At 49.5% G+C, this 15,805-nt stretch overlaps 7 protein-coding genes across 7 annotated transcripts; 4 read left to right on the forward strand and 3 right to left on the reverse strand.

Annotated features, from left to right (window-relative positions):
- Nucleotides 1-437: 437 nt before the first annotated feature.
- Nucleotides 438-1,790, forward strand: FIESC28_04359 (uncharacterized protein; the record flags this gene model as incomplete). The annotated part of the gene is made up of 3 exons (XM_031158506.1): nt 438-666; nt 722-877; nt 937-1,790. 3 exons carry the CDS (start codon nt 438-440, stop codon nt 1,788-1,790), a joined length of 1,239 nt encoding a protein of 412 aa, XP_031017451.1.
- A 301-nt stretch (nt 1,791-2,091) lies between these two features.
- On the reverse strand, nt 2,092-4,180 carry FIESC28_04360 (uncharacterized protein; the record flags this gene model as incomplete). The annotated part of the gene is made up of 3 exons (XM_031158507.1): nt 2,092-3,231; nt 3,282-3,676; nt 3,727-4,180. The coding sequence occupies 3 exons, from the start codon at nt 4,178-4,180 to the stop codon at nt 2,092-2,094; spliced, it is 1,989 nt and encodes a 662-aa protein (XP_031017452.1).
- A 1,786-nt stretch (nt 4,181-5,966) lies between these two features.
- FIESC28_04361 (uncharacterized protein) lies at nt 5,967-6,860 on the forward strand (the record flags this gene model as incomplete). The annotated part of the gene is made up of 4 exons (XM_031158508.1): nt 5,967-5,990; nt 6,239-6,505; nt 6,605-6,737; nt 6,790-6,860. The coding sequence occupies 4 exons, from the start codon at nt 5,967-5,969 to the stop codon at nt 6,858-6,860; spliced, it is 495 nt and encodes a 164-aa protein (XP_031017453.1).
- An 823-nt stretch (nt 6,861-7,683) lies between these two features.
- Nucleotides 7,684-10,480, forward strand: FIESC28_04362 (uncharacterized protein; the record flags this gene model as incomplete). The annotated part of the gene is made up of 9 exons (XM_031158509.1): nt 7,684-7,800; nt 7,852-8,388; nt 8,435-8,648; nt 8,700-9,071; nt 9,118-9,360; nt 9,880-9,886; nt 9,966-10,146; nt 10,228-10,338; nt 10,394-10,480. The coding sequence occupies 9 exons, from the start codon at nt 7,684-7,686 to the stop codon at nt 10,478-10,480; spliced, it is 1,869 nt and encodes a 622-aa protein (XP_031017454.1).
- A 773-nt stretch (nt 10,481-11,253) lies between these two features.
- FIESC28_04363 (uncharacterized protein) lies at nt 11,254-12,215 on the forward strand (the record flags this gene model as incomplete). The annotated part of the gene is made up of 3 exons (XM_031158510.1): nt 11,254-11,298; nt 11,354-11,756; nt 11,815-12,215. 3 exons carry the CDS (start codon nt 11,254-11,256, stop codon nt 12,213-12,215), a joined length of 849 nt encoding a protein of 282 aa, XP_031017455.1.
- A 245-nt stretch (nt 12,216-12,460) lies between these two features.
- Nucleotides 12,461-13,057, reverse strand: FIESC28_04364 (uncharacterized protein; the record flags this gene model as incomplete). Its single annotated transcript, XM_031158511.1, has 2 exons — nt 12,461-12,759; nt 12,814-13,057. 2 exons carry the CDS (start codon nt 13,055-13,057, stop codon nt 12,461-12,463), a joined length of 543 nt encoding a protein of 180 aa, XP_031017456.1.
- Nucleotides 13,058-13,854: 797 nt separating this feature from the next.
- On the reverse strand, nt 13,855-15,681 carry FIESC28_04365 (uncharacterized protein; the record flags this gene model as incomplete). Its single annotated transcript, XM_031158512.1, has 5 exons — nt 13,855-13,893; nt 13,944-14,227; nt 14,289-15,253; nt 15,303-15,453; nt 15,510-15,681. The coding sequence occupies 5 exons, from the start codon at nt 15,679-15,681 to the stop codon at nt 13,855-13,857; spliced, it is 1,611 nt and encodes a 536-aa protein (XP_031017457.1).
- Between the last annotated feature and the right edge of the window lie 124 nt (nt 15,682-15,805).

Genomic DNA, 15,805 nt, shown 5'->3' on the forward strand with positions numbered 1-15,805 from the left:
TAGGCGCGGTACCATTACGCTACTTGCCCAAAGTTAGTAATTAACTCGCATTGAGTCTGAATCAACCCGACCTCACACCTCCCATCAGCCAAACAGGGGTCAAAAACGTCTTGAACTTACTGGGCCTACCTGCTAGGTACTGTACATACAGCGACAAGCAGACCAAGTGACACGAAACATCACAAACCCCTTTCGAAGCATTTATCACGGGAAATGAAGAAGGACGTCAGGATTGCCCAATAATAACACATATCCATTATCATTCACCAAGGAAATAGACACGTCTTGTTCTGTTTCTGAGGTGTCTTGTCCCGTCTCTTGGTCATGGCGAGAATCTGCATTTGATACTCATCCCTTCCCATCTCATCCACGATCTGTCTCGCATCCCTATTTTGCCTTGATTTACCATCCCATCCTGTTCGTCATTAGTCCCTGTCATGGATGGCCCTCAAGAAAACGGTCATCAGACGCCGCTGTCTGCCAGCCGCAGCAGTAGTAACACCAATGTCAATACCAGCACGGATGTTTCCCAGGAACCTGATGTCCTGTCCAATCCTAAGGCTGCCGAGATCATCGAAGCATGCAAATGGAAAGACATAAGCCGCCTCCGATCCCTAGCTGAGGCACCTGGTGGATTCCTGTCTGATACATTACGAAGGCAAGCCTGTATGTGCTTGTTCGTACATCCGAGTTGTGTATCTTGACTAACAATGTCTCGCAGGGCCTATAGTTCTGGGCCTCGACGCCCCAATCAGTGAAAAACAGGATCTATCATCGAGCCAAGACGCTTCTGGGGATTGGAAGCAATTGCCGCGCCATCGGGATGAGGATCAGGTTCAGCTTGATGTCAACCGCTCCTTCATCTACTACCCAAACAGTACTCATCTACCTCCATCCTCCCTTTTTCGAGAGTTACCGGAGCTAACGTATCAATAGATCAGTCCGAGGCGGAGTTAAGTCTCCGCAAGTCAGAACTCTCATCTCTCATCACTGAGGTTCTACGCCGCTACCCTTATCTATGCTACTTCCAGGGCTACCACGACATTTCCCAGGTTCTGCTTCTGGTGCTGGCCCCAGAATGTCGAGCTCGTGTACTTGCACGGCTATCGGTTCTGAGGATACGAGATTTTATGCTACCTAGCTTTGGACCGACGACCGCTCAGCTTCGTCTTCTTCCTGACATCCTGCATGCGGCTGATCCGAAGCTCCGGCGACACCTTGCTGGTATCGAGCCGTACTACGCATTGGCGGGCACACTGACAATGTATGCGCATAATATTGAGACGTACCAAGACATCGCTCGGCTGTTCGATGTCTTCCTTGCGCGGGAGCCTGTATTCACAGTCTATATGTTTGCCCAGATCATCCTTGATCGTCGAGGTGAGATCTTCGAGATTGACGAGCCCGACATGCTACACGTTATTCTTGGCAAAGTGCCTACCAAGATGGATCTGGATGTGCTCATCATCAAGTCAGCTGCTCTCTTTGAGCGCTACCCTCCCGAGACTCTAAGTTATTGGCGTCAAATTTCCAAATTCAGTTCTCTCAAGACGGCTCGTGATATTGAAGCCAGCACGAAACAAACTATGGAAGAGGGCGCTGAGCTTTTTGACAAGCAGGTAGATGAGATTCACTGGCAAGAGATGGGTAATCGCATCAAGGAGGCTCTTTGGCGTTTCCGTCGACCCGCAAGGACGGTCGGAATGGCTCTTGTCGTGGGAGCTTTGGCTTTCTACCTTCGACGCAACCCAACCCTTGTCCATCGTATGACGTCCTTCTTCATCCGATAGGCATATGCTATCTCCGTTTACGCGGAGCTGGTTCTGGAAGTGCTCAAGACAGCCCTGTGCAGTATAGAGATTTGGCAACTAGAGTGATTTCTTTGTACTTAGACGACAAAATAGCTTTTCTCTTTACTAATGAAAAGAAACCGAAAGCTTCGTTTAGCTACAAAAACCATTGATGAACCCTCTCTCCTTGACGCCGTGCGAAAAGAAAACATGCGCTTACTGCTCATGCTAAGAACCCAAGCATGTAGTTATCTACCATCATTAAACTCTAAATTGCCAGCAGGATCATATCAAGCGATTTCTACGATGCTTCTTGGTGCTGAGTCTTCAACTCCTCAAAGTGTTCCTGCTGCTCGTCAGCCAGCTTGCCGCTCGCATCACTGATGATAGTGAGGACAAGCGAGTAGTTGTTGTATAAGAAGCGCCCGCTCTTGCGCTTATCGCCGAATAGTTCGGCATGCCGAGTGAGAAAAGTCTCTACGTCAGAACGTAATCGGCGTAGACTGGACACAACGGGCTCGTCGTCACCAGCATCAGTGCTGAGAGCCAAAAAGCCGTGCAAGAGTTGCCCGAAGCGTTGCGTTACAACGTGAGGTGCTGCCGAAAGCTTCGCAGCTTCTGCGCGGCTTGGTTTGGCAGGAATAGCATTAATCAATTGACGGACCGACTCGCAATGACGGTCCATGATAACCTGAAGACGGGGCCAGAGTAGCATAGTCGTGGCGTTGATGTAACCGTCGACGGCTGGAACTTTGCGGCGCTGAAGCTCAAAGGCAAAATGCTGATTCAGGCGAATGCAGAGGAGTAAACCTAGAGCATCATAAGTCTCTCCTATGAGAGCCTTTGATAGTGTCCGGCCAAGCTCGAAAGTGGGCTCGAAGATGTAGTTAAAGTTCTTTGAGATCTGACTAAAAGACAGGGCGGGTGAGAAAAAGGTGGCCATGAAAGTGTATTCGGCGGTGGCATTGTCAATGAGCGCAAGGTTGAAATTGCGGAAAGGAACTTCCAAATAGTGTGTTGTTTGGTCCTCCTCGGCCAGGTAGGATGAAATGGCTGTCTGATTATTTGTCTTCAGAAGATCAATGCGCCTCCCTAGGTTAAAGGCATCGTGAGGAGGTCCCGGTGCTCGATTACTTGAAAGGACAGTGGCTTTCCGAGTCGTGTCCTCGTGCCCGAGAGCATCATTCTTGTCAAGTATGTGTAGTTTGATCTTGGCCAGAGCCCGCTCATACCGGGAAAACTGATTCAAGTAATACCATCGCATAGTGTTCATATATGCTAGGGCGATCTCATTGGCAAGTTGTGCATGCTGTTTATGTAAGAAAGTAAACAGTTCCTTGAAACGAAGGAAGTTCTGTTGTTGAATAATTTGTGCGTTAATATGCGGTGACCTTAGCGCTTTGATTTGAGCTACGATGAAGTCCCGAATGCGTTCAATTGCCTGTTTGAGTGTCAGATGAGATAGTTTGTAGAGTTGCATTGGTGTCTTACCTTCATAGTAAGCTTCTCCAGAATCGGTTCGAGATCCTTTGCAGCATTACAGGTTTCGGTTTCGGACTTCTTCTTGAACATGTTCGACCTGCGATCAAGTTCGGCAAGCATCTTGGCCCATGACTCGTCTATGTGGCCCTCAGAGATCTTGGAGATGACTTCAGGGGGTAAGCTCAACTCCTCTACTAACGGTCCCAGTGCCTTCTCCACCTGCTTTCGGTTCTCCAATCGTTTGTTCAATGCTGAAGATCGGTTTTGTAAAGACTCAATGTCTGCGGATACCATGGCGAGGTCATTGCGAAAGTTGGCAAGGTTGAGCTCAACCGAATTAAGAACGTCGTCGCATGCTTCTATCGATCGATGAAGGTCTTCGAGTTTGGCTCTATCATTTTCGCCTTTCATAAGTTAGTTGAGGGTTCGAATTCCTTGGGCGCGCAATACCTACTCTCTTCTGTCGTTTTTGGTTTGCGATTGTCAGAGATGGTTGTATCAGGGGGTTGGGATGTAGCCAGCTCCTTCAACGACAATCCTCCAAAATCAGCTTCGAAGTCGAGATCGTCCTGGTATATAGTAGTCTTCTTCTCAGGCTGATCGCTAGCATCAGAAAACCCTGCCAACAATGTTTCCAACACCTCGAGAGAGTCGGGTCCTGTTTCGATTGTCGAGGCCTGCCTTAGACCAGACCCGTTCGGCCTTCGCGCTGAAGATAGGAGTGATGAAGATGAATCGTTGGAAACCAAGGAGAGCGATGAGCCGCGAGGAGATACTCCAGGGCGCTGAGATGTGACATATGGACTCAGAGTACTCGATGTTCTCTTGGGATAAGGTCTGCCGCCAGGTTGAGGCGTGGAGGGTCCGGGACTGGTGGCCGGGCCTCCGGCCAGTCGATCGAGCCACATGTTGATGGGAGAATGGCGGCGAGATAATTCGATGAAGGGTGATTAATTATCAGATTCGAGGCTCGTGTTAAATGTCATGGTATCATTTATCGGTGTTGGGCGTGCTGGCGATATGTCAATACTAAGTCAATGGTTAAAGCTGGAGTGGGCGCATAAGGGTCAGCTTGGCCAGCTTGCAACGCGAGGCTGTCAACAGCTATTGAAGGGTAAGGTGTCAGGTATAAAATGATTGGCCATGTCAGATTACCTCAAGCATGTGCTAACTCAGCCTCGTGTGGCGCATGAAGCCCCCGTAACGGGATCTCGGAGAACCGACACCCGAGGTGTATACCGATACTAATAAGACTCCCTAGCTCTCTACTGCTAGCTACCTGCATCGACAAGACAACCCATCCTGCCAACAACTTACTACAAGTATTCTACATGTAGAGATGGGAACATCATGGAGAAGGTGATGGACAATTCTGCAGCTTGGTAGTATTGGGCCTTTGACTACAACGCTTGCACCAAGTAATTAGGACATGGTGGTAGCAATCTTTTGAATGCACCTACTGCATGCAAGCAAGAGCTTGGAGTGCATTCAGCAAGGCAGCCTAGCCAATCCGGGAGTTTATGTGCCAAACTGAACCTCGGGTTTGCAATAGGAGAGAAAGATCAAAGTTGACCCCGCGTGCGTAGCTGCACCTCTGTGCATTTGAGCCTGGGAGGTTGGCAACAAGAATTTTTAGATCTCGTGCCTTTGACTACCTGCCTACCGAACTGGTAGTCTAGACTCGCAACCGCCCGAATTTGCTGGCTAGATCGGGGTCTTTACCAAGGTTACCAGAGGAGATTGAGCTGCAATTCAGTTAAGTAGCCTCATATGCTTGAGCCTACGTCTTCCCATGGCTTGAGGAAATTAGAAATACACAAGCATGCATGAAGGTCTAGTACGTTGGCTATGATTTGTTTCTCACGCTGTTGAAGTCTGAGAGGTAAGTGAATTGAATTTCTTCGATTTCGAACCCCAACACTGCAGACAGTGTGAATAAGTGACAAAAAGTAATTCTGTTGGATCTTATTGGGATAGTTATACCCGAGTACCTTCAAGATGGAGGTCAAATAATCAAATCGATTGAACCCCGCTGTCGCAAGCTCATGTCACATCTGTTGACTGATCGACAAGGCGACAACCTCACATTTGGTCTGAAGCTGGCAATTAACGCTTTTTAGGCTGCTCCCGCTCCACCCCGCCCAGCCTTTGTAGCGGACAAGTGCCCTGTAAGAAGGTGACCCCTCCACTGTCCGTAGAGGGGTCGAGGACAAAGGCGAGGGGCAAAATGCAACAATAAATGGAGCTTCATCGTAGACTTGATAGACCCCTCCTTCAAACAAAGGACAGGACCCAAACAAGACCTCAAAGAGCCAATCCACCGAGGTAACCTCAGGATCAGATTTAACCTAATCAATTCACGAGACAAGAGCTACCCTGCCTAAAGCTAAATCGGCTGGGCTGTTAATTTCTTGCCCATCGGTAGCGTCCGTCCATCCATCCACAGCCTGAAAAAACAGTGCCCACTCCACTGCTGCCACCCAGTAAGGCCCAATCACAACCTTGAGAAAAAATCCGTCGAGGGTTTCTCGCCTTTTTCTTGCCCCCTCCATCTCTTTTTCCGACTTGGGCCCTTTCCTTCTTCTTCCCTTCTCCATCCCACTATTAAGCACCACTTTCAGCTTTTTTTTCTTCTCCTCCTCAACCTCACTCCTTTCTCCTCAAGACCTTCGATCTCTTGTCAATACCGCCAAAATGTCCGCCCCTAACGACGCCGAGGTGAGTTTCTACCTGACTGGCATTGTCTCGAAATCCATGCGCACGCGCCCACGAAATCTGCCCTTGCGCCCATTTTTCGCCTGGGGATTTCACCCCGCATTGCGATTTGTGCCCCACGATACAATGTTGTCTTATGGTTTTTTGTCCTCAATTTGAGCTTCAAAAGCCACGACAGCGACGTGCCATGATTACGAGACTGCCTGGAAATATTATGAATATTTTTGCTAATTATTTTCTTCCTACTCTAGCATGAGATGACCTTCGACTCCGCCGATGCCGGCGCGTCTACCACCTACCCTATGCAGTGCTCTGCTCTGCGTAAGAACGGTTTCGTCGTCATCAAGAACCGCCCTTGCAAGATCATCGACATGTCCACCTCCAAGACTGGAAAGCACGGTCACGCCAAGGTCCATCTTGTCGCTACCGACATTTTCACCGGCAGGAAGTACGAGGATCTCTCCCCCTCTACTCACAACATGGACGTCCCCCACGTCTCCCGCCGAGAGTACCAGCTGGTGTGTGAACCCTTGCCCCGCTCCACAAAGGAAGAACCCCTCCTTCAAGAGCTTACCCCCGGTCATTTCCGTTATTGGTTCGACTAACAAGTATTCAAGCTCGACATCTCCGACGACGGCTTCCTCTCCCTCATGACCGATGACGGTGACACCAAGGACGATGTTCCTCTGCCCGACAACGAGGTTGGCCAGAAGATCACCAAGCTCTTCAAGGAGGAGGAGAAGGACACCAGTGAGTAGATTCATGATTTTGAAGCGATCGATACGCTAACCACGGATTCAAGACGTTATCGTTCTCACTTCCATGGGCGAGGAGTGCGCTATGGAGGCCAAGGAGGCTCCCGGCCAGAACTAAATTATTTGACCCCTAATCCGGACCCTACCTTGATGGCACTTGGCCCCTGGGGATCTATTTCAGAAGATGGTCTGACCAGGGGATCTTTGTTGTTTTGATCGACTTTCGGCGCATCAATATTCATGGGCCATGGGTAGGCGTTGCGCAGAAGGATTCCCTCTACCTTGATGGGATTGCCTGCCGTTTATGATATAAGGCAATCCTTGACTCGAGCCTCAGGCTCGAAAATGTTTTCCTTTGTTCCTAGCTCACAAGCTGCAAATACCATCATGTCACGATACGTAGCAGCAATTAAATGACGAAAAATGGGAGAGCTTTGGAGTTGATTAACTATACTCTTTTTCTTGGTGATGTGAAGTTATTAAGTAATATGGCACTATCATAAAGTCTATTGGACATGTCGACGTGTTGGCGTGAGACAAGAATAATATGTTTGAGTTGTCAAAGTTAATCTCAGGCCTGCGTGTGGACGTCAACAATTGGTGAGATGCGCAGCCGTAACCTAGAGAGCGATTTGGGCGTGATGGATCAACATCCTTGAAACAAATACATAAAGAGACAAACAAGCCTAGAAAGATGTTTTGGATATTTTGTTGACCTCTCCACGCTAACTTGCCATTTTATTAGCGTAAATTCTCGGTTGCGACAAACATCGACAAATCATATGTAATACTGAGTTTGCCATGCTTTGACCACTTTTCTTTTTGTCTGCGCCAACACCACAGCGGCCAGGTCACATTGTCGTGTACTAGCTGGTCGGGCTGCAAAGAAAAACAAAACAGATTCAGGATTTAAGAGTTCAATATCATGATCCGTCAGAACCATGGAACGGCAAGATCTTCGCAAGTTTCCTCGTGGTGAGAGATGCCCAGAATGTGGTGCCCGAAAATGGTACTTGGAGTATGGTCTGCGCTTCTGCTCCAATGGACATCAAGTTGAGGTACGGCACAACATTGACCTTTGAGACCCATCAACTGATGTAACAAAACAGGGTTTCATTCAATTTGATATAGGCGACGAGGTAGATGCAGGAAATCTCGGTACCAAGGCCAGAAAAGAAAAGGAGATCAAAGAGAAGGAGTTGCGACATCTCACTGGCCAGGCAGGAAGAAACCTCTTTCTTGAGTGCCTACAACTAGTTCTGAGGAACCAGCTTCTATGGCTCATAAAGAGCAAAGGCCATCGGGAAGAGCTTGAGACTGTGGTTCGAGACCTTTGGGATCTCCGTACTCGCGGCGGCGGTCTTGCCGTGGATGAGGAAACACAACAAGAAACAGGACAAGATGAAGGCCTAGCAATGTTCAGCTCCCAGCCTACAGTGGATGAGAAGAGCCAAGATAAAACGCGAAAAACACAGACAACTAAAGCCCAGAGCTGGAATCCAGAGGAGACTTCGCAGTGGCCAATGCCTAACCTGAACGATACACTGGCTTTGTGCTATCTTGGATGCTTGCTGCTCAGAATACCTACAACCATTGGAGAGTTGTGTCTCTGGGCCAATACCGAACGAATACCGTACAAGCGATCGGTAAGTTGTATTCTAGGGATGGTGATCATGCTCTAATGACTTTCAGTATTACGACCTGCCACAAGAGATGCAGGATCGTTTGCCGTCTGCTTACACGAGAGCGCTCAAAATACCCCTTCGCTCCTCTCTCAAGGGCATCGACTTGCATAATGCAGTGCTAGATCTCGCACTGTCATACAATTACAATTACGGAATGATGTTCCCTGCTATCAACCAGACGCCGACTTTGGTTCACTTTGTCAGGCAGCTCGCTTTGCCCAGTATGTTCCTCTTCGAAGTATGATGAGCCTCTATACTAACCATTATCCTAGTTGAAGCCCTGGTCACAGCCAAGAGTATACTATCGGTGATGCAATTCTCTTTCCAGTTACCTATCGAGCAGTCACGGCGATTCTATGTTGACTATCCTGAGATTCTCCTTATCTCTGCTATTCTCGTTGCCGCAAAGCTGTGTTTCCCACTAGGACGTCACGCTCCGTTGCTCCAAGTCGCCGATACTGAGCAGGTTATCGGATTTGACTGGACAAAATGGAAAAAAGGCATCCAGCAGTTGACAGATGTATCACAGGTTCCCGAACAGGAGCCTAGCTTTGACAAGGTCACAGTAGGCGAAGTAACGTCCATGACAGTGGAGGAGCTTAACCAGTACTTTACTCACGTTATGAGCACGATTGATAGGAAGAGTGGGTTATTTGAGCACATCGAAAGATACATGCTAACATTTTATAGACGATTCGGCAATCACAAGATTCTTCCCGTCAGAAAGTGCTCCGCCTCCTAGAGCCCCTCTTGAAGAGAGTACTGAGAAGGATAACGATCATAAAATGCGACAGATCCTTGGCCGAGCCATTACAGTCAATGGAGAGGATGGATCTGAAAAAGAAGATGATGCTTCACTGGAGCCAAATTATGAGGCATTCCGCGCAGTAGAAGACTTGACTGAGACAGCGCAGGCGTTGTATCGGACTGCTGGTAAGTCACCATGCCCTCTTCAACCCATCAAAGCTAACCAGTTTTCAAGGTCACATATCGGGCTTATCGCTAGACGAAACAGTCCAGGCCGTTTATATGTTGGAGCAGAGGGTGCTTGGTTGGCAATCGAATCGCCGTAGACAGGCCAACGGAATGATATAGGTTTGCATGAAAATATAGCAAATAATTCTATAATATCCAGCCAACTATTTTGACTTACACCGATGACCCGAGCTTTAAAATGCCAGGGCATGATATCATGAGTGCTGTCGAGTGATGGGTCCACCCCCGAGCCAAGCGAAGGTCACAATCGCGAAATGGAAGGCACGTGACCCACCAGAACCTTAGGGCTTTCCTTCCCTTCGTTTGCTTTCGCCCCACCAATATTGCACGCAGAAAGAAGCCCGGCTTTCCAATCCTCACATCGTCACCGTCACAGAAATCAGTCAAGAGTGAGTATACCCCTACCAGTGGTCGCAAATGACTGGGTGAAGACGTGAATACTGACTCCCAATGTAGTGCAGATGTAAGCTCGAACCCGCCGATTCCGAAAATTATCGACAAATCTCGCCCCCGTACGTTCGTGTACTAACAGCGCCATCCAGTTTCGTGAAGACCCTGACGGGCAAGACCATCACCCTCGAGGTCGAGTCCTCGGACACCATCGACAATGTCAAGTCCAAGATCCAGGACAAGGAGGGCATCCCCCCGGACCAACAGCGACTGATCTTCGCTGGTAAGCAGCTCGAGGATGGCCGAACTCTCTCCGACTACAACATCCAGAAGGTGCGTGGAATTTGGAATGCGCTTGCGACCGCAGGGCATTAAAGGAAAATGATGGGAACATATACTTACGCCGTATTGTAGGAGTCCACTCTCCACCTGGTCCTCCGTCTCCGTGGTGGTATCATTGAGCCTTCGCTCAAGGCTCTTGCCTCCAAGTTCAACTGCGACAAGATGATCTGCCGCAAGTGCTACGTATGTTGAGCCTCACATCGCGCCGAGCGCACCGGATTCTAACAGACTTTCTCAGGCTCGTCTCCCTCCTCGTGCCACCAACTGCCGCAAGCGCAAGTGTGGTCACACTAACCAGCTCCGACCCAAGAAGAAGCTCAAATAAACGATTACTCCATGGATGTGGCGTCTGGGATTTGGCATTTGGGGGTCGATGGCAAGGACGAAGGAGAGCTTTCTTTTGTTCACACGAGGCTGGTTGTTTTTAAAATAGCATGTGCAGCTCAGGCAATACATTCTAAATGATGCCCATATGATGATGTGCCGTACCGCAAGGTGTCCCGGCCAGACCCCAAAAGAAATAAAAAGCATTCACGCTTCGAACAATGCTTGTGGATAGTTGTGTTGTGTTTGTGTGTTTGTGGGCGGGAAATTGTACTTGTGCCTCTTACCTTCGGGGGAGCAAGTGATGACACAGGACTACAATATTGAAAACAATAATTGGGCTCCTTAAATATCGTGCAAGTCTGAATAGTGACAACTTCAATTATCGCGATACATACAAGCAAGCATACATCAATTGGAGAATTTGGAGTCCGTTCGCTCTATCCCTCACTACCTTGTTCGGTATGCAGGGTGTTTCATGTTCTACATAGCTCCACTGATAATCATGCCAGGGTGGTGATAGACAAAAGCCGGAAATCATGAGGCGCCGCTTAAACTTCGGGGCTGGAGCTTGACACGCTGCGCGCTCCTGAATTACGACAACTGCCAAACTGTCCCAATTGGAAGTTGTCAGCGACCTGTAACAAGTAGCAGCAACTTTACCCTCCCTTGTAAAAGCGCTATTCACTTCCAACCACGTACACATCGCCAACCAAGAACGAGTCGCTCTTTATATCACATCAAAGCAATCCAAAGGATTGTCAAGTATTCGTAATGTCTGGCTCTGGTTATGATGCCGTCGTCGACGTCGACGATGAGGTATACAAGCCCCTCTAGCTACACCAAGCTCTGGCAGCTACTGACATCTATCCAGGGCGACCTCGGCCACACCGATCTCCAAGAAGACCTCGAATTCCATACGTCCAACTTCAACGACACAAATCCCAACACTCGCAAGCCTCCTTCCGGCAGCAGCGGTCTTCCCGCGCCAGCCACAGCCTCAAGCGGCTCAGGGTCATCAAAGCGCTTCCTTTGGAGCATGAACTTCTACGCGCAGTTCTTCGACGTCGATACATCCGCTGTCCTGTCCCGCTGCTGGGCTGCTCTTTTCCCTCGAGCCAACTTCCTCGATGTCCTCGAAGGCAACCCTGATTTGTATGGACCGTTCTGGATCGCCACAACGGTTGTTCTGATTCTCTTCCTGGGCGGCACCATCAGCCAGTACATGTCTGATACAGGCAAGGGGCCGTTCCTTTACGACTTTAAGCTCCTCAGTGGTATGTTTGCATCTATATAGCACTTGTTGTCGAGGGTTGCGCATTAACATGAAACTAGGCGCCGCTGGCCTCATCTATGGCTACACCCTCTTCATCCCTATGGGTCTCTTCCTAGCCCTGCGATATTTCGGTAGCGAATCTGCCAATCTTCTCGAGTGCTGGGCTTTGTACGGGTACTCTAACCTCATCTGGGTTCCTGTGGCTCTCATCAGTTCATCCCCCATTTCCATTCTCAACTGGGTCTTTGTTGGAGTCGGTTTTGGTATCTCTGTCGCCTTCCTGCTACGCAACCTGTATCCCGTCCTTAGCGCCACGGACCGCCAGGTCAGCAAGATTCTGCTGGTCGTGGTTGTGCTACTTCATGCTGGTTTGGCGCTTGCCATCAAGATCCTCTTCTTTGCTCATGGCAGCCCCGTGTCAAGCACACCAGACAAGGGCAAGGGCGATCGCATGTTTTAAAGAACAGATTCAGGGAAATTTGCTAGAAAGATGAGATGGGATATGAGGGTTTGAATAACACGTGTAAGACAATATGTGTTCCTGGGTCCTGATTACAGCCCCAACGTAGCGTAGCCAAAACGGAGTTTGGAGGAAATGGATCATCTCGGCATTGTATAATAAGTTAGAAGGCGCTTTCATCTGATCAATGTTTGACCTCCCAATGCACCTCGCCCTTTCCATTGCAGCCTTTCTTACTGCGATCCCTAGTACTTCTTAACCTTCTCAACGGGTCCGTTGTGCTCCGCCCAGTCGAGCCAGCTCCCGGGATACTCGCTCGTCTTCTTCCAACCAGCATGGTTGGCCAATTGTGAGGCTGACCTTGCGCGAATACCAGCTTTACAGTAGAACAACAGCTCCTTGTCCTTCGAAGGTCGCTCAAATCCGTACATCTCCTCGAAATCCTCTTCGGGAATATGGAAGCTCTGTACTGCTGTTGTGATAGGAATGTTAATCGCGCCGGGAATCTTGCCGGTCTCGAACAGCTCGTGCGGTTCTCGAACGTCTGCAATATAATGTCAGTCTCGGGTCTTGTGGATGCGAATAGCGTGAAGCATACCAACAATGATAATCTCGTCATTGGCGCCCTTCTGCACGAGGTTCTTCAATTCTTCAAATTCCCATTGCTTTGGTTCACTTGTCTTGACACTATAGTCTCGTGTCGATCTGGCAAAGGGCGCAAAAGCTCGGGGTACTAATGAGGGCTTGGCTGTACGCACTGCGACAGAGAAGATAGGCCGCGCGGGGCGGACGGCAGCTGAGGCGCGCAGAGCTGAAGACACAAAGGCACGGCGGGAAGCCATGTTGATTTACTGTGTATCGTTCCGGTAGTGACGTTGTATTGAGGTTTAAGATGGCGAATCTCAGACTATACCCAGTTAACTAAGCTAAGCTACCTGACTAAGGTATTTAGGGGTCTGTCACTTCGGGAACCTTGGTGGGGATGATGTAACAAGCACCTCAATGAAATGCCATGGCGATACTGGCACAAGGTGTCTACACATAACCAGCAATCACATCCTCAATATCACAATTCACGGTGCTTAGATTTTCTAGTGAATTGCCGAACGAGGGTGTCTCTGAAACCCGGAGCTGATAAGCTCATGGAGCAGTAGTAACGTGATCATGAATCCTTCATAGTGCCCGCTGACGTTAGTTCGACCGCAAGTCACCTCTCTCCCGTTGATTTGATCTTGAATTATTTTTCATTGCGCTGTCCAAATGCCATATTATAGTCATGGCGATCATCTCTATGACCGATTCATCCCCAAAGCCCTCGGGCTGCCAATATATACACCGAGAATAGGTATTAAAACTGATAAACCATCATATCTCTTCTTTTCATCCACATCGATGCTGCGTGGCTCCTCGAGCTCCATACCCGGAATGTTTTCCGGAATTATTGGAGGTCAAGTATTCCAGCCTTGTCTTTGCTGGAACTTAAGTTTTTCACAGCCATATTCCTCGTCCACGTCTTTCCGTGTCCCTCATTAGATGCGTCTTGTTAGGTGAAACCTAACATGATGGCATCAGGAACGTTGAAGATGCGATCGATGAAGCGGTGTCTCTTATATTAAAACGAAAATTCGCACGGTACCGCTTACCACTTCCTCTCCTCGAAAGTCAGAGGGCAATCATCCTACTGAGGTTAGTCGTTGTCAAAAATTCATTCGGGGATTGCACACATACCATGGGAAAAATGGTGGCAAAGACCTTGATCTCCTCAGATTTTGGGGTGGCATGGTGCTTCCAGTCAAGCATGACAGAGGCCTTTCCGATCATGAGAGCCAGGTTCAGCTGAGCGTAGACCTGGCCGAGGCAGTAGTGAGGACCAGTGCCGAACACCAAGTAGTTCTTGGAACCCTTCTCCTCGGCGTCACCGCTGTAGTATCGTTCAGGGTCGAAGTGGCTGGGGTTGTCGTAAACCTCGGGATCGTGCAGAGCCATGAAAGTGGTGGGAATCAACATGGAGCCTATGAGAGAACAGTCAGTTTCGAGATCAACGCGGCAAGTACATGGTGTTTTCAAACTTACCCTTAGGAACGGTGTAGTCTTCGGTCAGGGGGAAAGCCTTCTTGGTGACGTAAGGAACCATGATGACAGGAGGGCGCCAGCGGAGGAGCTCGCGGACAACAGCGCGGGTGTAGGTAAGAGATTCGAGCTGGTCCATGGTGATGGGGGCGTTGGGGTCACCGTTGCGGATCTTGATATTCTCCTCTCGGACACGGTCAAGGACATCGGGTCGCTGGGCGGTAACCTGGAAGAGCCAAGTGGCGGCGCTGCTGGTAGCATCCTGAGAAGCGAAGAGGAAGGTGAAGATGGTCTGGGAGATCTCGTAATCGTTGAACATGCGGAGGAGAGGAGTGGGCTTCTCAACATCGTGGGGCTCGCCCTTCTCCTCGGCCTCGCGCCAGCGCTCAGACTGAATCATTGACAGAACCCAAGCATCCATGATACAGGTAACCTCACCACCGGCAGCCATTCGAACCTTGCTCTTGGCGGCACACTTGGAGAACTCGGCCAAGACCATATCAGCAGCCTTCTTGCCATACCAAGACTTGGTGTAAGGGAGAATAACGGGGAGGTTGACAAGCTCGAGAGCAGCGGTGATCAAGTAGTAGTCCTCGGCGATCTTGGTGACGGCCTCGTCGGAGATGTAGTGACCGACGAAAGTTCGGCAAGAAACAGCACACATGACCTCACGGAACTCGTGCATGAAAGGAACGGGCTTGCCGCCAGCATCCTTAGTCATCTTGAGGAAGTGCTTGAAGTAAGTGTTGTAGGCCTCCTCCTGACCGGGCAGGTAGAGCTCGAGGGCCTTGCGAGTGAAAAGGCCGTTGAGGCCCTTGCGGAAGTCAACGTGAGCCTTTCCGTCGAGGAACACCCAGTTGTCGTGTCCAAGGAGCTTAGGGGCAACATCAACGACTGTGGGCTTGACATAAGCAGGAGAGTTGAAGACCTTGCGAGCCATGTCGCGAGTGGAAGCGATAACAACAAATCTAGCATATGTCAGTATGGCCCAATTCCAGGTTCGTCGTCGCAACTTACTTGTGGAAGATAGAAACACAGCTGAGAGGACCGCTGCTCCATTTGGCATGGTAGCCGTCGAATCGGGGGTCCATGGAATCGAGGAAGGGGCCAATGAAGGGAAGCTTCATGGCAGGACCCACGATAGGACCTTTCCTGATGATGTATGCAACTGTGCGAAGCTGTGGTTAGCGAAATGGCGGCCGAGCCTCGCAGAATGACACATACTCTGATCATAGGCAACGCAGAGCGCAATGAAAGTGATCACCCAGGTCCAGACACCGGCATTGGAAACGGCATCGATAACATAGTCGATTTGAGGAGGAAGGTTAACGTTGGCGTATTTGGTACCGGCCAAGACGGACGAGAAGCCGCTGGCGGTTGAGTTGACAGCCTCCATTGTGTTTAACGCGACAATGGGCAAAGCCTAAAGAGAGTCGCTCGGATGAGTCGCGTCGCAGTCGAATTCGAAGTCCAGCCAAGCGAGATGTGCTGCTGGTTTGTTATCGTCACAACCACTGAAT

Source organism: Fusarium coffeatum (assembly GCF_003316985.1).
Source record: "Fusarium coffeatum strain FIESC_28 chromosome Unknown BRIP53273_contig_88, whole genome shotgun sequence".
In the NCBI taxonomy this organism is placed as follows: domain Eukaryota; kingdom Fungi; phylum Ascomycota; class Sordariomycetes; order Hypocreales; family Nectriaceae; genus Fusarium; species Fusarium coffeatum.